The following is a 26,147-nucleotide window of genomic DNA, read 5'->3' on the forward strand; positions in this document are numbered from 1 at the left end:
CCTCACCCCCACCCACTCCCATCCATTCTCCACTCCAAAGCCAGAGCCATCTTTCCAAACTTAAATCCACAGTGTACCCACCACCAGCCTCCTCCTCCAGCCCCAGCTTACAGGAAGACCTCTCTTACAGTCTGGCCACTGGCCTAACCTCCAGCCTCCTCTCCCTCTCCAAGCTCCAGCCACACTGGGAAGAATCCCATTCCCCAACACGTTCCATGAGCCTCCTACCACAGGGCCAGAGCACACCCTGTTTACCCAGCTGGAACGCCTCCTTCTCTCTGTCTGTCTGTCTCTCTCTGTCCCACCCCGCCCCCCCCCCCCCACACACACACTTCTTAGCTCCTGTTCTCGCTCCAGTTCTCTGCTCGAGTGTCGCCAGCCAAGTGCTCCTGCAACCCCAGTCTGAACCGGGTCCTCTGCTCTGGGCTCTCCTTTCCTTTGTAGCGCTTGCCTTGAGTTATAGTTGTACACTCCTCAGTGTGACTATTTGGTGAATAACTGTCACCCCACTAGACTGCACTCCAGGAGAGCAGGGCCCATTTCTGTGTTTAGATATCATTAAACACCAAGGCCAGGCGTCTGGTAGGTACGCAATACATATATGGTGAATAAATGAATGTATGGGTAGATGAGTGAGGGAGTGAATTAATAGCAGAGAAAGCATTAGCCTAGGAGGCTGAAGCACTGTCTCTGGACCTAACTGGTCCAGGTCCTTAGGAAAATCAGCCCTCCTTTGATTGACTTATATGTTGTGAATATTTTCCCAATTTGTTGCTTGCCGTTAATTTTTATATCAGGATCTTTTTTCCCCAGATGTATGCATGTTTTTAATTATCATGTCGTCAGTCTATCAATATTTCCTTTTAGAGTTTCTGCCTTTGTTTAAAATATTTAAAAATAAAATTGATGTTGCTATTAAGGAGGCTCCTTCTTTTAAAGGAAATCATTAGCCCGATGAGCACAGCTCCAGCAGCTTGAGCCGTCTTCCTTCGAAGGAGTATCAGTGTCCTAGAAGCCGTGATGAATGTGCAGAGCCTGGTCAATACTTTGGGGGTGGAGAGAGAAGGCTCTGTGAGTGAGACAAAGTACTTTCACTGGCCTTATTTTTCTTGATTTTCCCTGAAGAAAACAGACCTGCATTTATTGCGTGCCTTCCGTGCTCCAGGCATTTTTATTGTACTTATTTAATTCTCATGACTATACTATGATGAAGCCATTATTCCCGTTTTAACAGATGTGGAAGGAGAACTGTGGGTAGCCTGCCAACAAGTGTTGGAATCCATGTCTATCCAGTGCCGCGGCATGTGCCCTCTCCCTAACCCAACGCAGGGATTCACACTATCCAAACACCACTGCAGGTGGCCCTGCATGTCCCCAGGAGAGCTATAAATTCTTTGAGTAATGAAATGCAGTGTGATTTTTAAGAAGATTCCCACTACCTATGAATACATGGAAAGTAGATGCAAACAACTGTTAGAATATTTAAGGGTGAATTATTGATATGTAGTTGAATACCAAGCAAATTAAAAGGCAAGGCAATTATGAACTCCAGGGAAAACAAAAACTGGTTCATGAAATATTATAGTATACTGCATAGCTCAACTGGGAGTAGCAATTACATAGTACTAACAATGCAAATTCTTCACATTGATCAAACTAAAAATACACTGTAACTGCGCTAGGAGGGTGGAGTGGGTGCTCACATGTGATGAGGTGGGAGAGTGAAATAAATGAAATCCCCATCTTCCATAGTTAGAGTCAATAGGTAGTATTGAAAATGGAAAAAATATCAAGAAATTATTTGGCACAAAAACAGACCATAAATCAATGGAGCAAAATAGAGAACCCAGAAATAAACCCATGCATGTGTGGTCAATCAATTCACAACAAAGGAGCCAGCAATATACAATGGGCAGTATACGAGACGGACAGTCTCTTCAATAAATGGTGTTGGGCAAACTGGACCGTCACAGGCAAAAGAATGAAACTGGACCCTTAGCTCTCACCATACACAAAAGCCAGCTCAAAAGTCTTGAACATGAAAACTTGAAACCATAAAACTCCTAGAAGGAAACGTATGGGGCCATCTCTTTGCCATCCGTGGTGACCATCATTTTTCAGATTAGACACAAAGAGCAAAGGGGGCAAAAGCTAAATAAACAAAGGGGGCTGCATCAAACTAAAAGCTTTGTTAGAAAAGGCAAAGCCCATAAAATGGAAAAGAAGCCGACAGAATAGGAGAAAATACCTGCAAATCATAGATCCAGTAGGGGGCTAATATCCAAAACATACAAAGAACTCCTGCAACTCAATAGCAAAAAAAAAAAAAAAAACAGACTGAAACATGGGAAGAAGAACTGAATAGACATTTTTGCAAAGAATATATACCAATGGGCGAGGGGTACATGAAAAGATGCCCACAGCACTAATCATCAGGGAAATGCAGATCAAAAACCATGTTGAGATGTCACCTCACAGCTGTTAGAATGGCTATTATCCAAAGACAAGAGGTGACGATATTGGCAAGAATGTGAAGAACAGGGAGCTGCGGAATACTGGATGTAAATTGGTACAGTCACTGTGGAAAACAGTACGGTGGTTCCTCAAAAAATTAAAAATAGAGCCACCATATGACCCAGCAATTCCATTTCTGGGTTTGTATCTAAAAGAAATGAATATAGGATCTCAAGAGATATCTGCATTCCCTTGTGGCAGGATTTCCTTCTCTTTCCTCCTGCCTCTCCTCGCAGATACCAGCTGATGGGAAAACTGAGTTCTCCCCATGGAAGATGCCCAGAGCATATAACCAGCGCTCTTAGACACTTAGGGTCTAAGGCACTATAGATGCTGGGCCCCAGGAGCTCCAGGCAGCACTTCTGTCCCCGCAGAACTGAAGACTTGGCCATGAACTTCATGTTTGCAAGTGGGAATAAATGATTTATTTGCAAGACAGGCCTGAGCAGGATTAGACCTAGGCTGGGAGCTGCCTTCAGCTCCCCTCAACCAAGACAGCCAGGGACCTGCCCTGACTGCTGAAATCATCAACAGCCTCAATGATTACTTAACCAAGGGTGGAGAGCGTATTGATCTAAGCTAATGGCCCATAGGCAGGCAGAAATGAAATTTATAATCAATACTAAATTACATCAACTCCACCGATCTCCAGCTCCTGGTGAATGGCTTGCTAATCTGAACAGAAGCCGGGGCAGCAAACCTAGGGTAGCTGCTCCCAGACAAGGTCTGATAGAGGGGACAGGCCTCTCAAGGGCTCAGCCTGCAGCAACGAGACAGTCCCAACCCCCATTCATCCAGTCAGTGCGTCTCTGCAGCACACTTTCAAAGTGTCACTTACTTCTTCCTCTCCACAGTTTAGGAAGTGGATAGGATTTGTATTTTGTTCCCATTTTATCTGGAAATTTGGGACTCTGAGTGCCTAAAGAGCCTCCAAATGCTGTGCCCCTTCCATGACCTCAGTTAGCCTCTCTCCTCCCACTGCCAAACCAGGAAAAGTAGGAAAAGGACATTCTGCTTCCTGCTTCTACCTGCTGCTACTCTGATAACAGGAATGGCCCTTTAACCTCTCATCATGTGGGAACAGGCCATGGACGGTAGAAATCCCTCTGGCAGGTTTCCTCCAGGCCAAGATCGTCTCTAAAGGCACAAAGTCTCTTGGATTTGATCTTGCCCATCTTCTTTGAACCTGAAGATTCCTGTTTCATGTCCATTCATGCTTTCAGCAAGCATTCAGTGGGACATTCTGTGCTACATTCTGAGGATCAGGCATGAGGAGGGCGCCCTCTCTTGCCATTCAGTTCAGTTCAGTTCAGTTGCTCAGTCGTGTCTGACTCTTTGCGACCCCATGAATCGCAGCACACCAGGCCTCCCTGCCCATCACCAACTCCCGGAGTTCACTCAGACTCACGTCCATCGAGTCAGTGGTGCCATCCAGCCATCTCATCCTGGGTCGTCCCCTTCTCCTCCTGCCCCCAATCCCTCCCAGCATCAGGGTCTTTTCCAATGAGTCAACTCTTCCCATGAGGTGGCCAAAGTACTGGAGCTTCAGCTTTAGCATCATTCCTTCCAAAGAAATCCCAGGGCTGATCTCCTTGAGAATGGACTGGTTGGATCTCCTTGCAGTCCAAGGGACTCTCAAGAGTCTTCTCCAACACCACAGTTCAAAAGCATCAATTCTTCGGTGCTCAGCCTTCTTCACAGTCCAACTCTCACATCCATACATGACCACTGGAAAAACCATAGCCTTGACTAGATGGACCTTAGTCGGCAAAGTAATGTCTCTGGTTTTCAATATGCTATCTAGGTTGGTCACCAAGGAGTTAAGTGTCTTTTAATTTCATGGCTGCAGTCACCATCTGCAGTGATTTGGGAGCCCCCCAAAATTAAGTGTGACACTGTTTCCACTGTTTCCCCATCTATTTCCCATTAAGTGATGGGACCGGATGCCATGATCTTCGCTTTCTGAAAGTTGAGCTTTAAGCCAGCTTTTCCACTCTCCTCTTTCACTTTCATCAAGAGGCTTTTTAGTTCCTCTTCACTTTCTGCCATAAGGGTGGTGTCATCTGCATATCTGAGGTTATTGATATTTCTCCCAGCAGTCTTGATTCCAGCTTGTGTTTCTTCCAGTCCAGCATTTCTCATGATGTACTCTGCCTATAAGTTAAATAAGTAGGGTGACAATATACAGCCTTGATGTACTCCTTTTCCTATTTGGAACCAGTCTGTTGTTCCATGTCCTGTTCTAACTGTTGCTTCCTGACCTGCATACAGATTTCTCAAGAGACAGGTCAGGTGGTCTGCTATTCCCATCTCTTTCAGAATTTTCCACAGTTTATTGTGATCTACACAGTCAAAGGCTTTGGCATAGTCAATAAAGCAGAAACATGTTTTTCTGGAACTCTCTTGCTTTTTTGATAATTCAACGGATGTTGGCAATTTGATCTCTGGTTCCTCTGCCTTTTCTAAAACCAGCTTGAACATCTGGAAGTTCACGGTTCACGTATTGCTGAAGCCTGGCTTGGAGAATTTTGAGCATTACTTTACTAGCATGTGAGATGAGTGCAATTGTGCGGTAGTTTGAGCATTCTTTGGCATTGCCTTTCTTTGGGATTGGAATGAAAACTGACTTTTTCTAGTCCTGTGGCCACTGCTGAGTTTTCCAAATTTGCTGGCATATTGAGTGTAGCACTTTCACAGCATCATCTTTCAGGATTTGAAATAGCTCAGCTGGAATTCCATCACCCCCACTAGCTTTGTTCGTAGTGATAGAAGCTTACAAATCAAATCAGCATAGAGAGGCACTTGTCTGGCCATGGGTGTGTGCCCTATATGGGGGTGGCATAATGGATGGCAGGCAAGACCCTGCTTTGGGGACCTATGAGATGAGTCCTTCCACAGTGGGAAACAGGTGCACTGATGCTTCAAGGGTGTCAGGGCTCATCAGGCTGGCAAGCAACGGAGGTACAGGGATCTGGCACAGAGTGGCCTTTGTGGGGACCAGTCATTGACCTGGAAAGAGCAGAGCGTGTGCTGTGAGTGGGAAGTGAAGCTGAAGACCTGGATGCTCACTGACTCACAGAGGTCTTCTCATCTTCCCAACTGCTCGCCCACGTTGTGACAGCTAAGCAGCCTCTTTAAAGGAGATGCAGGAAGAGGGACCCTGCCATGGGGTGATGGTTGGAGATCCAGTCTGTGGATGGAGGTTAGAGGAGATCCATAAGGCTTGTCTTTCTCAAGGATTGATGAAAGGATGTTTCATTAGTGTTAGTGGGAAGAGGTTAGGGCTTGGTCTGTTCTAAGGCAGGAACTTGGTCCGTGAGAGTCAATGTTAAAAGCTTGGCAGCCAGACTTCCTGGGTTTAACCCCATGCCCTCTCATCCTGCACGTCTTCCTGCTCCCTCTGCTGAGCACATCCTTTTATCCCACAGCCCTCCATAGTGTAGGGGAGAAAACACTTGCTTCCCTGGCGGCTCAGAGGTTAAAGTGTCTGCCTGGAATGCAGGAGACCTGGGTTTGATCCCTGGGTCGGGAAGATCCCCTGGAGAAGGAAATGGCAACCCACTCCAGTACTCTTGCCTGGAGAATCCCATGGAGGGAGGAGCCTGGTGGGCTACAGTCCACGGGGTCGCAAAGAGTCGGACACGACTGAGCGACAAACTACTAACTACTACTACCCTCTTAAGCTATGTACCTGAGGCCTGCTAATTAAAATGATAAAAGATTAATAGCAGAAAAAGCATATACATTTTATTGATTGTTTGAAGTGTGTGAGGGGCTGCTTCATAGAAAAGGGGCAGCTAAACCCAGGGGCATACACTGTGGGAAGGTGACTGGGAAAAGTACGGCAGGTAAGGGTGGTTTAGAGAGGTTCATTATGCAGACTGAAGTCACCTCTGCACGATAAGAGTCTCATTCTCCTCTTCCTGGTATGGGAGTGGCAAGGCACCTTTATTCAGTAAGGGAAAGTACGCCCTGCTTCTGAGCAGAAAGGGAGAGGGGAGGGAGCCCGCCCGTGCACTCTTTCTCAGTTGCCTTCAGCTCAAAACAGTCAATATGCCAAAGTAGCATATTTTGGGGTGGCGATCCCCTCTAACGGCTCACTCTGTTCTTTCATCCAGCTTCAGTCCCACCTCTGGCCTCCCAGCCTGACTTCCATGCCTCTGCCTTAACCCTCTCATCTCCCGTTATGCTTGCTGAGATGACAGACGCTTGTATCTGGGCGTCTCTATTCCCCCTTCACTTTCGCCAGGGCAGGTATGTGCCTTTTATCTCCAGACCCAGTGGCTCTCCCACGGCGGACACCCAGGAGGCCCCACAAGCCCCATGGATGGCGAGATGAAGGCCAAGCCCAGCTAAACCTGTGGATGCCCACTGTATGGCAGTGAGGGTCAAGCATTTGGGGGGCCACCTGCCTCCTGCCCCCCTCACTGAAGACCAGCACCAGCTGAATTGAGAACCAGAGCCAGGAAGGGCCAATGAAAGTGACTGTTAAGAGTGCGACCTTCTATGCTGATGCTTTTAAAGCATCAAAGTTGTCGTTATTGGAAAAATAATCCAAACTTTCTAGAACCTCCTCACAGTTATATTAGAATTAACACTTCTTACTTTGGGGGGCTAGTTTTCCTTGTTCTTCACCTTCCAGGCCTCAAAGTGAGACCCATTAAGGGGGCCTTGCTGGTTCTCTAGACCCCTCAGGTGGGGAGCTTAGCAAAGAACAGATGACCAGGTGGAGCCCAGAAAGAAGCTAAGTAACAGGTTTAAAAAAAAAAAAAAAAGGTAGAAAGCACTCAGGAACCATCCTGTAATAAATCATCGGAGGCTCTCAGGACAGCTGGGAACCTCGCGAGGCCCCCTTGCCCTCGGTGGCAAATTGCATTAACTTTATGAAACCGTCTCGGCTGCCCCCCTCCGGAGCTCCCCTTCCGTTACCTCACCTCCCTCTGCCCCATCAATCTTCCGGCCTCGATGCTCACCCTTTAAACCAATTCAGCTCTGAGAGCTGTCTTGCTGTTTGCACAGCCCGGCTTTAAAATCCCATTGACTTTCATAAATCAACCGTGTTTTAGTTCAAGTTCAGCCTCTCCTCCATGCTCTCGGGGCTGCAGATGGAAACCAGGGCACTGATGCCCTGGCAGCTGCTGAGGCCAGTGTGCCACAGCCTCGGCAGAAGGCCCCAGAGCAGCAAGCGGCGCCTGCTGTGCGTCTCATCAAGAGGCCCCAGGCTGAGGGTCGTCTGCAGTCATTTCTTGAAGAGGTGTTCCCAAGGGCCACCAGTGAGGGGCAGGGGAGCAGCGCCAGGGAGGGGTGGCCAAACTGGGCTGCAAAGCCCAGGGAAGGGGGCATCAGCCTGAGCCCCTGGGGAACTTTGAATTGTGCCTCTTATTCCTCCCAGAAGTTTCAAACTAGAAACAAGACTGCAGGGGCTTTCAAGCTCCCACACCCAGGAGTCTTCGGCCAAGGGCTGGGGAGTGAGGGCGGGGGAGTAAATTCCCGGGCACTTCCGGTTCTCTCCGTGCCTGCTCAGAATGGCCCCAATATCCCAAGGACCGTCTCCAAAACAGGGCAGCAGCCCTGAAAAATCACCCAGGGAAAGCTGTTGGAAATAAGGGGGCATAAAAACAGGAAGAAGGAATCAAGGGAACTTGAGCAGAGCTCTGACGTGATCCGCTGGGTTAGGCGTCTTCCGTGTGTTCTCAGCCATTTCCAAGATGCAGCTGTTGCCAGGTACTCTTGTGGCAACACTGGGGGAGTGAGTGACTCACACGCTCTCTGAGCCTCTCTCTTATGTGAAATGGGATGGAGCACAAAGGCTGGAGTAGCAGGCCCACTGGAGGGGCTCACCTACAGAGGGTCCCTCTGACCTGATCCCACGGAAGGTCCGCAGATGAGCCAGGATCACGCTTCCACGAAGGATCATCTGTTCAGCCTGGAAATTCTGAGTAGGCAGAGGCTAGGCATCTGTTTGTGCTTTGGCGATTCAGCTCCCTCTCAACAGCTCTCTCTTTTAAAGTTTTTATTTTAATTTATGTAAGCAATGCACACATTCTTTCCTGCATAAAACTACAGAACTACAGTTCCATCCTCTCCTCCACGACCATAGTCACTGCTACAGGTGCGACACGCTCCTTCTGTATAAATGCGTGTGCCCACTGAGTATGCCTTGTGATATCTTTTGTTTAAAGGGTTGTGTTTTTCTTCCATTTTTACACAGTCTTATACTTTGTGTACTGTTCTGTGATTGGCCCTCTTCTGCTGCTATACTAGAATTTAAGCAAAAAGTAAAGCAGGAAAGGGGAGATGGAAGGGTTGGGGATACATGTTAAGAGTGGCCAGGAAGTCCTCATTGAGAAAATGGCATTTGCTTGAAGAACCAAGGGGCTGAGAGGAAGCCCTGCAGGACCAGGGACAGCAGGTGCATGGCTGGACGGGTTGCACAGGCGATCGTGAACCATCGCTGTGAGATGTCCCTCAGATGGTTTAACAGGTGGTCCTGGAGTCCCAGAGAAGGACCCAGGCAGAAATAAAGACCTGGACTCATGGCAGAATGGGGGGCCTCTGGGGCAACCCGGGCAGTAGCAGGACTTTCAGGGAGAAGAGAAGAGCTGAAGTCAGAGCAGGTTGGGCAGGTGGCAGGAGGGTGTGCCGGGCAGTCGGCTCTGCAGAGCAAGGGGAGAGCTTCAGGAGGAAGGTGATCAGTGGGGGCTAAGCACCAAGGGCCCTGGAGGCTGAGAGTCAGAACCAGACTGTTGGATTTGGTCAGAGCAGTTTCAGGAGAGGACAGACTCTCCAAATGCAGAGGTTGGCAGGGACTGAGGGGCGAAGGAGGAGAGGCGGAACTGTTGTCCGCCCTCTCAAGAGACGCTTGTCAGTGAGACTAGGGGACAGCGTCAGCCCAGCATGCATGCTGGTCTGAGCCAAGAGGCAGCAAATGCCACACCCGCTCCTTCCAGATCGGAGCCCCCTTCTTCTCAGGTGGGTCCAAATACTGCTCATCCCTCAAGGCTTAGCCCGGGTGCCCCCTCTGCAGGCGGCTCTGCTGATGTCTACAGCGGAAAGGTGCCCCTTCAGCTAAGTCTCTGCAGCCTGGACCTGTCCACGTGGTTTGTGGCTCTTTCATCTCCATGTGGTGGTCCCTTGTGGCTGATTTCCCCTGCCAGCCTGGGGGCTCTGGGGGAACGCAAGCAACTCGGGGTTCTGCGCCTTACCTGGAGGAGTTCTGCAGATTTGGAAGGCATGGATGAATGAGTCAGTGAATGAATGATTGTGCTTGTGAGCTCAAGAGCCAGACCCTGAGGCGGGCAGAAAGCACCCTCCTCCTCCTCCTCCTCCTCAGGTCATGAACCTGCTCCTGGGCCAGAAGTTCCCCTTGTTTCTGGAACCTTAGAATGTCAGAGCTGTTTGACTTGAAATCTCAGCTTAAATGTTTACAGAACTGAATGGCTTGATTCAAGGAAGTGCTGAAGACAGGAACAGTGCTTATTAATAAATCATAACAGCAATTATTTTCCTTTCAAGCTGCTCTGTGGGCCTTCTAAGTCGCATCTGTGTGATTGAGTGGCTGGAGGGCACCCCAGGCCAGCTTGGCAGCTTAAGTAGCATCTGTGGCAAGCGCCTCCCTGGTGAGCTGAGGGGGGCAGTGCTGGCCTCTCCTCTCCTCCACGAGAGCCCTGCTTCTGCCAAGTAGAGCTGAATCTGTAAATCAACTATACTTCAATTTTAAAAAAAGAGAGTAAGCCAAAGTAGCTCAAGATGTTTGACAACCATGTCTTACATCCATTACCTGCCTGGCCTGGTGATGAGAGCCACGTGCAGAACTTGATGAGACACCATGTCCTTCCCTCCCTTCCCCTTCAGTCTAGAGGGTCAGCAAGGCAACCACACAGATCATTACCAGCCTTGGAGCTCATGTCCTGGTGGGGGAGGGAAGGACTGTCTAGAAGAGATCAGAAGGAAGGCCCTGTGGAGTTGGATCTTGAGGATCACCATTCCCAGGTGGCTCAATAGGTGAAGAGTTTGCCTGCCAACGCAGGAGTTACAGGAGACACAGGTTTGATCCTTGTGTCAGGACAATCCCCTGGAAGAAGAAATGGCAGCCCGTTCCAGTTTTCTTGCCTGGAAACTTCCATGCACAGAGGAGCCTGGCAGGCTACAGTCCATGGGGTCACAAAGAGTCGGACACAGCTGAGCCCAGCACAGCAGTAGCGTGCAGCCAAAGCCAGGGGCTGAGTAGGCAAGGGATGCAAGAAAGGCCTGGGTTACTGTCCAGCATGGACAGAGGTCGGCTAGGCTTAGGGAGCTGCAGTCACTGGCGTAATGAGAGAGCTTAGACAGATACACACACAGAGAATCACAGGCATGGTGCAGTAGGTGTGGGCTGTGCGGATCATGCATTCCAATCCCAAGTTAGGATCTATGGTCTAAAGATTACAAGTGGGATTACATTTGGACTCAGAGTTGTTCCTCCAAAGTCCAGGTTGGCCTTCCTAGTGAGCCCTGCAGCAATATCCTTGCTACTTGCCAGAGAGAGAGAGAAGAGGAGCTCTGCCTGAGACAAGAGTCGGGGAGGTATGGGAGGGGCAAGAACTCGGTCACCGTGGAAGGCAGTACCAACTCTGGCAGAGTGCTGCCCAGTGGTATGTGCAGGGCAGAAGAGGCTCTGAGGTAGGAGGGCAGCCCCTTTGTCCTGCCAGGGAGCCATCAACCAGTCACAGCAGGCAAGTGCAGCTGAGGTCCTGCTGGCCAGGCCCAGCCACCAAGAGGATCTCAGGGAAGCAGCGAGGGAGTTTGCCTGGTGGGGTGGGGGCTTCTGGGAAATGGTGATGCCTCCAGAGGAGGGGTGCCATGCAGAATCCAGGGAGGGAGGCTGCCGGGGCCAGCTCCCTTGGGGCCTGATGACAGGAACCCTGCCAGAAGGTGAGCTCCAGCGGGGCCCAGATGGTTAGGCTTCTTATCTCAGCGCTTGTTTCTCAATCCCTATAACAGCGACTGGCGCACAGTAGATACTGTATAAATATTCGTTGCTGAATTGACGAGTGAGTCATTGAACACATGGAAAGATGGATGGATGGATGGATGGATGGATGGATGAGCAAGCCTGGGGAAATGGGGAATCTGGGGTCCCACGGACACAGCAGAAACTAACCAGGAAGCAGGCTGTGTGCTCCCCAAGGTGGATGACCTTTGGCTACAGTGTTAAGGGGCTCCAGCCCTTGCCCCTTTCAACCTGAGGAGGAGGCAGGCCAAGCACGGTCACGCCCTGCTGGCTGAAGCTCCCATGGCAGTGGCTACCGGGAGGCTGGGATGCCAGAGCGGGGCAAGGACTGGCCGAGGCCTGCCGTCCTTTTTGTTCACTGTGCGTGTGCTTGACTTCCAGCCCGCTCCAAAAGCCTGGTGATGGGGGAGCAGAGCCGGAGCCCCGGGCGGCCGCCCTGCCCCCGCAGGCTGGGCCCCGTGCTGAAGGCGGGCTGGCTGAAGAAGCAGAGAAGCATCATGAAGGGCTGGCAGCAGCGCTGGTTCGTGCTGCGTGGGGATCAGCTCTTCTACTACAAGGACAAAGATGAGACCAAGCCCCAGGTGAGAAGCACGCTTCCTGTGTCCAGTGGGCATCCTGGGGGGGCTCCAGGGGGCATGGCTAACTGTCTCCAGGAGAGGGGAGCAGGCAGAGAGAGACCCTCCCGTCAGCACCTCCACCCTTCAGGCACCAAGCCTGTGACTGCTCAGCATGACATTTCACTAGGATTTCCAAAGTGAGATTTATCCTCAGCTCTCACATTCCTGGGATCACACCTGGTTTTACTGCGACACATCAATAGCTTCAGTCTTTGAAATGTTTCCTTCTAATGTTGATAGAGAGCATCCCCGCATGGCTTAAAAAGAAAACAACCACCCAAAGGGTAGTCCAGTGGTTAAGACCCTGTGCTTCCAAAGCAGGGGCCAAGGGATCAATCCCTGGTCTGGGAACTAAGAACCCCACAAGTCCTGTGGCATGGCCAGGAAAAAAAAAAATTCTTCTTTACGTCCTTTTCAACCTGTCAGTGCCTCCATGGAGGACACACAGACCCCACTTCTTCCACTGTGCAGGGAAACAGGCGCCCAGGCGAATCTAACGTCACGCTGGAGTCTGGCTCATTGTGAAACACCTGTGTCACAGGCCTCTGCCCCTCTGATGGCTTCTGTCTTCACCAGCGCCTTAAGCTCCCGCCTTGGTGCTTACCACGTCCGCCTTTCCACCCTGTCGCACTAAGTTCAGTCACTTGGAGCAGCCACTGGCCTGAGCCATCCTGGCGTGTCCTGCTCTCAGCCGCGCCATGCAGACATCGTAACCAAGTGCTCTGCATGGTGCTGACCAAGTGCTGGGCTTGTGGCGCTCAGGCAAGTTAACCCTCGTTATGGATCCACACAGAGAAAGAAAGTCTGGGAGCTGCCCTTGTTTCTCTTGGGGAAAATGGGGAAGAACTTGAAGGACTTCTCCCAAAGAAAGGCTGCACCTAGTCATTGATCCAAAGTGGAAAGTCAAGCGAGATTACCTTTTTGGGGGTCAGGGATCACAGCATTGTGGGAGGTGGGGAAGGGGCTCAGTGATGGGCAAGATGGGGGAAGGTGCCTGGGCATAGTGCAGGGTCGCGTTGACATCACAGCGAGAAAATGACCCTCTTTTCTCGGAAAAGGACTCCTCTTCCAGATTTTCTGAGTGTGAAGAAGGAATTGTCATGTCTTTAACATTTCTCCAGTACTTGGGATCCTCCCTTAAAAACTTGGGGCTCTGAGAATAGACATGGATATAGAGAGAGGGGAGGAGAGGGTGAGATGTATAGAGAGAGTAACATGGAAACTTACATTACCATATGGAAAATAGATAGCCAATGGGAATTTGCTATGTGGCTCAGGAAACTCAAACGGGGCTCTGAACCAACCTGGAGGGATGGGATGGGGAGGGGGATGGGAGGGAGGTTCAAAGGGAAGGGATATATGTATACCTATGGCTGATTCATGTTGAGGTTTGACAGAAAACAACAAAATTCTGTAAAGCAATTATCCTTCAATTAAAAAAAAAAAAATAGGGCTCTGAGGGTGGGAAGGAACAGCCCTCATCTCAGAGACCTCAGTGACAGTAGCCACCAGCTGCGAGTTAGTCACTTTCTGCCTTCACTGTATTTACTCCAGTGGTTAACTCCTGTTTATGGAAAGTCATACTGATTTCCGTTCATGAGAGTCCTTGCATGTTTTCCTTTCTAAACTGTATCTAAGTTAAAAACAAAAAGCCTTGTGCAGCAATGTGAGTGTACTTAATGCTGGTAAACTATATGCTTAAAAGTTGTAAAAATGGTAAATTATATGTTATGTGCATATACGTGCACACACACAAATAAATGAGACTTATTTAAGGAAAACTTTTAAATCATTAACAGTAGAGATGAGAGGTAGGGATGACAAAACTCATGAAGGTGGGTCTAGGCTAAAGCTGAGGGAGCTCTGATCTTGCCCAGCCTCCCAGGCTTTATCAGGGAGGAAGGAGGGGTGGAGGGGATCAAACAGAAGCTTTGAGTTTGATCTGAATTAGGTCAGGCCTGCTAGCTGAATAACTTGAAACAAGTCACTTACTTCTTTTGTTTGTTTCGTTTTATCGTTACTAAAATAGAGACATTATTACCTACCTCACAGAGATACACCAAGGGTTAGATTGTACAACATAGGCACAACTGAACACAGATCTTAGCACATGGGACACTTAACTCCGAGCACCCCTATATACCCTCAGCCCTGCCTTTGCCTTGCTCCCTGCCTCCCCAGCTCTGCCACTCAGCCCAGATCGGGAACCACACCTCTGGCTTGCCCACCATTTTCCTTCTCGTCTCTGCTTTTGTGGTGAAGACCAGCCTCCTTTAATAGCATCTCGACTCTTCTGGCTACCCTGTTAGGGACACGTGCTTCTGATGATGCTGGCCACAAGTTGCCGGGGCCCCTAGCATGTCAGAGCCCTGCCTGTGGTCCCCACCATCATCCCCGTCGTGGCTCAGCCCACAGCACCATCTCCTGGGAGAAATGCACCATGATTCTGGGTGGACTCTGGACTAAAGTGACACACTGAGGTCACCCAGGCTTTCCCACATATTCCTCACCATGAGCCTGAGGTGGCCCTTACCCATCACTGCAGCTCCATAATGAACCTCCACCCCCCAGCTTTCCCATCCTGGGCAGTCTTCTCCCTCACCTGTCCCCTTTTCCAGAAGTCAGTGGCTCCTGGTGGAAACAGTGAATAGAATGGAGGCACTGTCATCCCAGTCGCCAGCCTGGACACAGAAGGAGCCCTGGGGTGCCACCCAGACTAAGCCAGGGCAGCTGTCACCAGGGAGCCATTGGGTCCCCGAAGGGTGCCAGCATCTCCCAGCCGATGCCAGGGCGATGCCCACGGCTCCTCTTTTGGACTTTCCGGGGTCTCAGTGACCCTGCCAGTCCCTCATGGGGGATTATTCTTTTCCAGAATCTCCCCTCCCCAACAAAGCCTGACTTTTCTAGCAGCCCCATTGCTCAGGTCCCCAATCTCAAGGAGACTCTTGGTCAAATTTGACTCACTTAGCTTTATAGTATGATCTCAAACCTGCATGCCTTCTGGCCAAACAGCCCACAGATTTCCTTTTAATTGCATGAACTACATGTAATGGACTAATTTTCAATATCTGGTTCCTGGAAAATGGGCCCTGCTCCCTGTCTACAGTGACAGGAGTGAGCTCCCTCCTAACAGATGGCCTGTGGTCTGTCCGGCAGATGTAATTGTGGAGAGGGGGGATGTCCAGCTACCCTTGATGCTGCACATGCGCGTGATAAGGATCACTCCCAGCCCACATTCTTGTTCTCTCTCCAGAGCCCTATCCCTTCCACTCTGCCCTTCTCACTGGCAGAAAGGTCAGCAGAGAACGTAGAGCGCAGAGATGGGGAAAATTCAAGACGGCCGAAGAACTGGCTCAGATGGGAACTCAGATGGAAAAAGTAGGCTAAGGTGCTTTAAAGCTGAGCCTGAAAGTGTGGCCCTGTCCCTCCAGCTTCCCCAAACACTTTTCCGTAACAGTTTCCAGCAGACAGGCCCTACAGTTTTACTAATAGAAGATTCCAGGTCTTTTCCTGTTAAATGGGTTTAGCTCCTGCGAAATGTTTCTTGCACCATGAAAACTCCCGCCACTTTCTTTATTGATCAGACCAGTCCATTTCCACTGTTTGAAGATTCCCTTAAATTTAGTTATCCCCCTTCTTCACTGTGGGCTTCTTGGCTTCCACTAGAGATGGAATAGAATAGAAATGGAAAGTATAACTTACAAAACATAAGGTGGAAAAAATGTAGCAATGTTAAATGCAGTCAGTTCAACGAATGGGCAGAGAATGGAGGGGGCCAGGAAACAAGAGTAAAAGGTAAATAGAAAATGAAAAGTAAATAAATAAGATAGCAAGGAATAGGAACAGCTATTTCAGTTGTCATAATAAATATGAATAGGTCAGACTCATCCGTCTCTTAAAAGACAGAAAGTAGATGTCTGGCTTAAAAAAGAGAGAAAGTAATAAAATAATAGGCATAAAGATTGCAAAACAAAACCATGAGGGGAAAAGGTATGCCAGCAAAAAGAAAGCAGATTTAGGAACATCAGAATCAAGTAGAATTCAAGGTGATAGGGAAAAAAGGAACAAGGAGAAATATTTCATTATAGCATAAATTAAAACCTACTTAGAAAATAGATCAGCTGTGAACTTTCATGCTCTTAATGACATAGCTTTGAAGGATACATAAACAAAGAAAAGAATTCTCATTGTTCTCCATTTTTTAAAAAAATGAAATTATAGAGACTTACAATAGTGCAAAAGGGAAAAAAAAAGACTTAGAAATTAAGAACAAAGTGGCAGTGAGTGAGGGCACGTGTGCAAGAGAGAGGAATCTGCACGCACACACACTTTGTAACACTCACGTTAATAGAAAATCAAAGCCTGAGTTCAAGCTTCTAACCAAGGAAGACAGACTTTAGAACCCCAGAGTTCCAGCATAGAGCACTAAAGGCTCGTGAAAGTGTGAATGCACCTGGATGGAGACGGCAGGGGAGGGACGGCCGCTAGTGGATGCTAGACAACAGCTGGGCAGGAGGCGGCTGATTCAGCAGACCCTGGTGCGCTCAGTTCCAAGCCAGCACTACAGAGAGCACAAAATTGCATCTGGTTTGCAATGTCTGGTTGTTGGGGGGGGAGGGAGTGGGCCCTTCACCCCTCATCAAAGACTCAGAACACTGGCAGGACCAATTATCTGTGAAAATGAGGGCGAAAGAAGAGCTCCATACAGGACTTGTTGAAAGTCACTTTAAAAAGCAGTTAGCAGATCTCCTGAACCATCTGGTGCAAAGCCGTGACTGCCCTCTTCACTGGGGTATAACTGGGAAGGACACTGAGGACGCCGGCCTTATCGTTGAGGGGGGGGAAGGCACCAGTCTGCAGCAGGAGGCTTAGATGGAGGTGGACATGCAGACCAGTGCTTAGCTCTTCCAGTCTTCATCCCACACTTGGCTCCCAGATCCCAGCAGTCAGGAATAGCCCTCAGGAGGGAAATGAACAATTTTCACTGGAAAATCTGATAGGCCAAGAAGAAAAACACAAAACGTATTGATAGCAGGGGTCCCCCATGACACAGCCCAGGCAGATCTCTCTCCTCTCTCTCTCTTTCTCTGTCTTTCTCCCTTTCGGCCTGCCATGTAAACATCCCCTGCCTTCCCCTCATACAACTTCCAATCAGTTGCTTAGAGAACTCTAGCTAGCAGGCGTGAAGAGCTTTGGGTCACTAGACACTTAAGGGAAGGGTCACATATGAAGGCTGGACAGAAACACCAGAAAGGAACAAAGTTTAAAAAGCAGCTTGGGTGCAATGAAAACTATGCAAGGGGGAGAAAGCTTGTGCGTAAAACCATCTGACGTCCTCAGAGAGAGGCTGTGAAATGGACAGCCAGAGCACCAACCAGCTCCCAGAACTGAGAAATAAAACGCCAGAAGCAAAAACTCAGACGAAAGCTTGGATGGAAAACTTGGCCTAATCTCTCAGAAAGAAGAACAGAGAGAAAGAGAGGAAGGATGACTCAGCACCCGAGAAGGAGTTCTAGAAACGAAGAAAGAAGGAATCCTTAGAAAAACTGTTCCATTAAGTTAGATTTCCCAGAACGGGGGTGTAAACAGTGGGTGCTGACTGATGAAACCAAAGGTACTGTGGGGGCTCAGGAAGGCACATTGTGGGGGAGTAGGGCTGAGAGGGGAGTTAAATAAAGCAAAATTTCAAACTTCCGTGCTGGGAATTCCATAGATAATGCCTAAAAAATTTTTTTACACCGAAGTCATTTATTGATTTCTTTCTTTTTTTTTTTGCTGCCTTGCAGCAACCTGCAACCCCTGCAGTACAGGCAGGGTATCTTAATCACTGGACTGCCAGGGAGCTCCCCAGTCCCCGAATTTTAAATGAATACGTGGTAATATAAGCGTACATTTCGAAATAAACATAAGAAAAGAAAAAAACTCAACCGAAAGAGCTGAAAGTGGTGACTAAGATTTGGGCAATGGTAGAAAAGGAAGACATTGCTGCCTTATAATAAGCCTGGCAGAACTACTTGATTCTCTAAAACTATTGTGAGATAGAACTTTCACTTTAAAAAAAATAAGGGAAATAAGGCTAAAATAATTTTGGAGTTTTCAGACTATGACTACTACAAATCAAAGCTGTAGGGCAAGGCTTTGGGGAGAACGGGGTGACGATCAAAAAACTCGAGATTTATTTGTATTACAGTTGGCGCTTCATATCCGTGGGTTCCACAGCCACAAACTTAGCTAGGAGTAAAAGTAGTCAGAAAAAAAATTTTCCAGAAGTTTCCAAAAAGCAGTGCTTGAATTTGCTGTACACCTGGAACTGTTTACACAGCATTGACATTGTACTAAAGATGCTTTAAAAAATATCTGTGGGAGGATATGCATGAGTTCTTGTGTCTCCAGTATTGGCAGGAGGATTCTTTACCCCTGGCGCCATCTGGGAAGCCCCTAGATACAAATACTACACATTTTATATAAGGGGCTTGAGAATCCAAGGATTTGGATAACTTCATAGGAGACACAGCAGTATAGGAACCCTTCCCCACCAGTACCGAGGGGTGATTGCATTTTAATTTCTCACAGGGAGACTATATTTATTTAAGTCCATATTTTAAGTTAAACAAGAAAAGACAAATGAAAAGCAGAGAAGGAATGCAGCAGGGACAGCCCCAGACAGCTCTCTTCAGATAACAGGGACGGGGAGCAGCCTAGAGGTCAGACGACGGGCGCCCTCTTCCAGACAGAGCCGCCAAGCCCAGCCCGCCCCTGCAGAGCTGGCCCTGGCACATTGAAGGTACTTAGAAAATGTTTTAAAATGAACCTGGTGGGGAGGGGGGCATGAGTCTGGCAGCTCACACCCAGGGAGGAGCCCCGGGCCTCTGAAGCAGAAGTGTGAAGCTCACTGTGTCGGCAGGAACCCAGACTGTGCACATGGCAGCAGAAACTGCGTGTGGAGGGCTGGGGTGCCACGCTCAGAGGCTGGATCCGTGTGCTGTCAGCACTGCGGGACTGTGAGCTTTGGGGGCTCAGACTTAGTTTCCGGTGCTCCAAGAGGAAAGTCATCTACAGCGGCCCAGGCAGGGGTTGGGAGGGCGCCAGGCTGGAGGCAGAAGAACCATCAGCTGGGGCTGGTGTCCTCGAAAACTTGCAGGTGTTGGATTAAGGGGCTGAGGCACTGTGGAAGCAGCAGAAGACAGACTGTGAGAGGGGACGCCTGCATCCCGGGCGGCAGAGCCTCAAACCTACGCCGGGGGCGGATGCAGCTGCAGGTTCCAGCAGAGGCAATTTGAACATCACTTTGAGAGCAGGCTGAGCTCTGTTTGTTTTGTTTTCCAGGAGCATAAGTAATGGGAGGCTCAGCAGTGGGAGAGAAGATTGATTTAAAGTTTGATTTAATTTAGAGTAAAAGCTTGGAATTGGGAGGAAGAGAGACAAGATGGATGGGAAAGCAGATGCACTTCTAGGAGCGGACGTTAATACTAGGCGATCAGAAACCTGCAGCCTTTAAAAGAGAAAACAAGGGAAGAAAGACGCCATCTGACCCCAGAGCTTGAAGGTCACGGCGAGTGCTCCAGCAGGCCCCAGTCACCCCTTTCCCCCAGGCTTTGTTTACCAGCTTGCACGTCAAAGACAAAAACAGCGTTGTCGTGAGCTGGCTCCTTGGGTCCTGGCCCCTGAGAAAGGTGCCTGTGTTGTTTCCATGTTCCCTATGAGGGAACTGGGGACTGGCATCAGGCCGAGGTTAGTGGGTGTGTTACCATAGCGCCTGAAGTCTGCTTAATGTCTGCCCTCGGGACCGCACAGCTTTGGCTAGTAAGACTGCCCTTATCTCAGCTCAGTGCGGGGGCAAGGTTAAGATCCCATCAGGCTGGTCTGAGCCATTCTGTGCTCACAGCAAGTCACAAAGCAAGCCATGTGTCAGACGCTGCTTCACAGCTAGACCTTGTAAGGTCAACTCAGCTGGAGTTGACTCAGTAAAGCTCATTGAGCCTCCTTCATCGGTTGTAAACTGTTACTCAAACCAGCCTAGAGGTCATTATTGTTGTTGTTATCATTGTCGCCACTGTTGACGTTACTACTGGTATTTTCTAAAATTTCTCAGCTTCACGTCTTCTCCATTCTAGGCTGCAAACCTCATTCACCTGGGACCTCTATCTATCTTTGTGTTTGTTGCTCAGTTGCTAAGTTGTGTCCAGTTCTTTGTGGAAGAGTTGGAAGGAAGGACAGGCCCCCTGTCCTTCAGTATCTCCCTGAGTTTGCTCAAACTCATGTCCATTGAGTCAGTGATGCCATCCAACCATCTCATCTTCCGTCACCCCCTTCTCCTCTTGTCTACTTACCGCTTATCTTTTCCCACCACCCAGCACGGTGCCTGACCCATAACTGATTCAGTAATATTTGATGCTTACGTGAATGAATGATTGAATAAATGAATAAACTGACTGAGTGAGTGAACACTCTGATCCAGCCTTGTATTAGATCCTTGGTGGGAAAATATTTCATTGTTTTTGTAAAGTGCTCAATAGCTGGCAAGAAACTTATTTTTACCGCCTTCACGTATTAGACCGTAAGCTCATCACGGTCAGAGTTTTGTTTGGTTGGTTTTCCCTGTGTCCTCAGTGTCTAGAATGGTGCCTGACTCCTAGTAGATGCTCAATAAAATACTTTTTAAAATAATTTCATACTTTTTTACTCTAAATTAAATGACATGCATAATTTCCATTGAGCCTCACAGCAACCCTACAAGGGCAGATACAATCCATTTCCACTGTGCAGGTGGAGAAAGTGATGCTCGGAAGGGTGAAATGGAGGCTTTCATACCATGGAAAGAAAACAGTATTTGGAATCAGAGAACCTGGGTTCAAACCCCGTTTATACCACCTCCGACTTGTAGATTTGTACAGATCATTGTAGCCTTCTTGCTCCCACATTTGGTGTGATGTTCTGGGGCTGCCCTGAGGGTTGGACAAATGGCAGCTGGCAGCTGTAGTGATGTCAGTGCTGCCTAAACACTCGGAGACAAGATTCCTGTAATCCTTGGAATGGTATCTCAGATAGAAGTCCTCCAAAGAGGCTTCTAAAATGAAATGTGAAAACAGGCGACAGATCCTGGAAGCCCGGACCACCTGAATCCATGAGGCTCCCTGAGAGCAACCCTGCATTACCTTTTCCAACTAGGAGTCCAGAGCAGTGGGCATCAGGACCATCATGGACACCCCAGTGTCTGGACATTAGCGAGTTATTGAATCCTGCTTGACAGAGAATGACAGATTTCTAGGTTGTGGCTTACTAGCTAGTAACCAGAGAAGTTATTGCCCTCTCTGAGCCTCAGTTTTCTCTTTGTGAGGTGAGCATTACCCACACCTACCTTATAGGGCTGCCATGAAAGTAAGATTATGCCCTAGTGGTGACCTCACCTGGGTGGAACTGTACTCACTAAAGGTTTAGCAATCACCCAGCTCAGTCAAGCAAGAGAAGTCCAGTGGTATGCAGCATGGCCCTGATCTTTGCCCTGCCTTACTTCACGGGTTTAAATCTAAATAAAAGCTAACCCTTACATGCGTATGAGCCCAACGAGAAACCAAGTCTCCTTCCTCTCCTCTGCACCTGAGCTGCCCTAGTGATTACTTGACCAATAGAATGAGGCAGAAGAGATGCCACGCAAGTTCTAGGTTCAGTCCTTGAGATACCAAGAGCTTCTGCTTCTGCTCTGGGAAGCCCTGCCATGCTGAGAGGGTGCTTGAGTGGACCACACAGTTATGAGGAGACAGACCTCGTGGCCCCAGGTGAGACATCCTTGGACCTTCTAGCCCACTCCAATCAACAGCAGCCAGGATGCTCAGGAAACTGAACTCCTACCCGTATGAGAGACAGACTTGATAAATCATTTAGAGAAATCTTGGGAAAGCTACTAGATCAGGCCCCGTGTCCTTATGCAAACAAGGCTACATTTATTCTGTGAGCCTCCAAAAGCCACAGTCAGGACAAACAGAATTGCACAGGGGCTACCATGCCCCCCAGATATGAAGGGTACTTTGCTCCAGTCCCTGATGCTGAATTACCTCCCTACCTGCCCCACAGATCTCGCCACAGCAGATTCCAGATGATGCAGCTGTGCTCAGAAGGAACCTGCATGTGTGTGAGGAAAGGACAAGGCCCACTCGCTGCCTCAGGGGAGCTCAGTAGCTGTTGTACAGATGTCCCCCACAGGGCGATAGAAATAACCACGAGCTAGTTGCATACTGGTATTAATGTTGCCATTAGCACTGCAGAAGAAAACTTAAACAATAAATGTCTTCTTATTTCAAATGCCCTTGGGGGTAATTTCAAATGCTGCTTTGGTGAAGAATTAAGCACCGGAGTCTTATTTTTTCTTTAAAAAAAAAAATTCATTTATTTAGGTTCCAATGTCAGAAGGCATGGCTTCTCTTTAAGGGATACTTTATGTTTTTTGTAGCTATTTGAGAAATGTAACTCTGCTCCACTAACAGATCAAAATGAAAATTCTTGCCGAATAGTTATTTAAAAATCAAACAAATGTATTCAGTAAATTTAGAATTGACTACAGCAGCCAAGTTGTTTTTGAACAATTTTTAAGCTATTTCATTAAAGTACTTTTTTTTTTCTGCATCTGACGTGTCAAGGAAAAACATAACCGCCCCCAAATATGTGTTCAAGCTTAACTCATACCAACTGCAGAGGTTCTGAAAGCGACCGCTGGAGTGGCAATGACAGCACCTCAGGAGTACCTACAGCTCATCATTATACGGTGAGACTTTGCCGCTGCTATGGGGAAGGAGAACCCAGCCATCAAGAAGCCTGGCGACTTGCTCAGGAGTATGAAATCGCAGCTGCCAAGTGTCTCGGTCGCCTCTGAATTATTCCGCACTCAGGCTGTTGCTGCCTACAGAATGGATCTTCAGCTTCTAAAAATGACTTCCGTGTTTCCTCCAGTGTGTCTGCCTGTTGGTGGAAATATAATAAGCTTCTCTCAGGGTCTGCTAACTTTAAGTCAGCATGGATATTCGTTTACAGTATTTAAATGCCTTCCACTTAAAATAGATCAATCCTTTGGCTTTCAATTGAACCCAGTTAATTTACAGTAATAGCTGGAAGACTGGTAAATGACTCATTTTGTCAATTACGAGGCAAAAAAAACTGAATCAAATACCACTGAGGCAGCATGGAAAACATATCTTATTCATTGTTTAGATGAACATAACTTACTTATTGTATTTGGGACATTCTAGCTCCTTCACGTATTAGTTGAAGACTGAATTACAGTTTATCAGCAAAACGGAGCTGATTAGGGGTGTTGCTGGGACTTTGCTGCCTTGCCTTGTCTGCTGAGGACGGTGGGTAGGTTTCCTGAATGATCTTTCACAGAGGATTCGGATAGGAGTGTGCCTTCCTCGGCAGAAAGCAGCGTGTGCTCTCGGCAGCAGTCTGCTCAGCAAGACAGGCTGGCAGGGATCAGTGCAAAGGAATCTATCCCGTGTTTCTCAGGCTAACCTGCTCTCAAATAAACAGCACAGCAGCCCCTCTCCCAGATGACCACAGACCCTAGAGCACAGAACAGTTGCAGGGCCTGGAGAGCAGTAAGATAGAACCAAACTACATCCAGTCAAGAGGGGGTCCCTCCCATCCAAGGCAAGCACCCAGACCTGGCGTGTCCCGACAGTAGGTGTTCTGAGCAGAAACCAGCTTCCCAGGGAGTGAGCTCCAAGGCCCAGGCCAACCTGAATGGCAGGGGGGGCCTCTAAGGCAGCCTCCTCATCATGGGCAGAGAAGGCTGGAAGCTGTGTTGCCCCGGAAACGTGGCAGGGGCGGCGCGAGGAGGAGCAGCTCTGTCATCAGTACTGCAGATCCTGGCTGCGGGGCGGCCACGCCCCCCGGTCACCTCACCATGTGGGCAGGGGCCAGGCAGTGCTGCTTATCAAGGGCTCCCGGTTCTGAGGCACAGGCTTCTCCAGACCTGCCCCGTGGGCTCTGAAGGCCAAGGGCAGAGTTAGCACCTAGGTGCAGCAGAAGTTGAAACCAACATCTGCCTGAGTCTTGGGTCAGAGAATACATTGGAAAGAAGTGGCTGATCAGTGAAGTCTCGTTCCCTGCTAGAAAGCTCTGAGCTCAAGCCCTCTGATAGCTGCTTCCCTTCTAAATGCATCTGCTCTTGATTGCAGTGACCAGTGCAGCCATCACAAGGACACCAGAGGAAACAGGGGTAGTTCTCCCTAAACTTCACCTCGCACACAAGGTATTTTAAGGAGGCAAAGAGACCTCCCATTTGGTCCATTGAGCCAAGGGGAAACGGGGGTATTTTCACACTCCCAGGACCTCCACTGCTCAATGGGGATCCTTTACAGGCTGGGCATTCAGCCAGGAACAGTGGAGCCATTGCCCTTTTTGGATAGTGACCTGTATCCTCACTGGGTTTCGCATGCTCCAGTCTGAAGGGTCAGGGAGAAAGGGGCTTCTCCAGCTGTTGTAGTTGGAGGCCAGAACCCAGACCTTCTGCCATGTCCTGCTCAGCACTTTGACCACAGAGCTAGGCAGATGCCATCTTCCCATGCCCCCCAGTGCTGTGTAATAAGTAGATGGATCTGCCCTCTCATTGCTTTTCATTCCCAACATTCAATTAGAGGAGCAAGAGGATAATTATTATTAGTTAAGTGGCTCTGCAGAGAAATACAGTGTCTCAATGTACTATGATATTAAAAATGTTATTGTGCCAAGTGAGTGGTTTGGGGCAAAATTACCTAAAATGTGTTTGCTCAGTATATCTAATCAGTTAAACAGTGCTAAATCCTGAACTCCCAGCACCTAAATGCAATAATAGTTTACCTCGTGCTGCGGCAAGTCTGCTGTGGACCAGACGGCAGCCTCATCCATCTCTGTGGCCTCCGAGGTTGAAGCAGGGAGGGAGGGAAGAGAGAAGGCTGGAAGTCACATGCAGTTTGTAAAGGACCAGGCCTGGAAGTGGATGATGTCACTTCCGCCCAGTCCCGATTGGCCAGAGCCCTGTCACCGCCAGAGGGTTTAGGAAGCACCGGTGTAAGCATGCTGGCGCTCATCACAAGCATTCATTCCCCTGCGTCTCTAGAAAGCTACTCGGCACCCAGCATTGGGCCTGCCACAGTGATGCAGAGGGGCCAGGATACTAAACCTAGTGAGCGCTGGCTTCATACAGACGCCTTGCAACGTAGGATCGAATGACAGGGGCCTGGGGGGTGATTGTGTTGGGACCTCTCGACTGGGTGGGGCCCAAGGTGTCACAGTGCTGGAACGATGGGCACAGCCTCAATCCCACAGCCTCTGGAGTGAGATGGGACTGATTGGGGAAATGTCCCCAGGTGTCCCTCAGGGACAGTCAGGGTTTCATTATTTGGGGCAGAACCTAGATCAGGGTCCTGGAGTGATGCAGAACTAACCACAGGGAAATCCAAGACCATCAAAGGAGGACCCACCCGCCCTGGAAAGGGCATTCTCTCCTGGGTTGGGAGAGGTTGTTGGCTCTGAGGCTGGAGGGTTGCTGAGGGCTTTGCCCAGACCCCAGGCCCTGGGCCCCAGGCTCACCCTTAATCCTAGCTAGACTTTTGTGGGCTCGGGTCCTGGGGTGGGCAGCCCTCCCGGTGAGGGCCTCGGGGCCTGTGATCATCTAGGGACGTGCAGGAAGCTGGTGCTGAGACCCCAAGCCCCTGCTTTCTGCAAAGCACAGCGCAGTCCCTCCAACACTCTGCCCCAAGGGCACACGTCTCAGGCTGACAGATTCTCTCAGGAGACCAGGTGTGGCCCACGCACGATGGTGAAGCGGGGCGGGGGGCGCATGGAGCACCAAGAGCATGTGCAGTGCATGGGAGGCCGCGTCACTCTGGAATCTGTTGGAAGAAGCTTCAGGATGAGACCTGAGCCAAGAATGAGACCAGACGAGTAACTCGTCTCAACTCTCAGGGAGAAGTGGTACCCCAACCAAGAAGCAATTTGTCTCCAACTTCTAGTTTGCCTTTTTAAATATCTACATTTTGGACAGTAATGGA

General features: G+C 49.1%; 1 protein-coding gene across 4 annotated transcripts in view; it reads left to right on the top strand.

The window, feature by feature from the left end:
• ARHGAP22 (Rho GTPase activating protein 22) overlaps positions 1-26,147 on the top strand; it is a 181,693-nt gene that overhangs the window by 39,032 nt on the left and 116,514 nt on the right. For all 4 annotated transcript variants that reach the window (XM_018042511.1, XM_018042513.1, XM_018042512.1 and 1 more), the window contains one exon: positions 11,888-12,087. In XM_018042511.1, the coding sequence (XP_017898000.1) occupies positions 11,888-12,087 (200 nt within the window). The remainder of the gene's footprint in view (positions 1-11,887; positions 12,088-26,147) is intronic.

Source organism: Capra hircus, chromosome 28, assembly GCF_001704415.2.
Source record: "Capra hircus breed San Clemente chromosome 28, ASM170441v1, whole genome shotgun sequence".
Taxonomy (NCBI): domain Eukaryota; kingdom Metazoa; phylum Chordata; class Mammalia; order Artiodactyla; family Bovidae; genus Capra; species Capra hircus.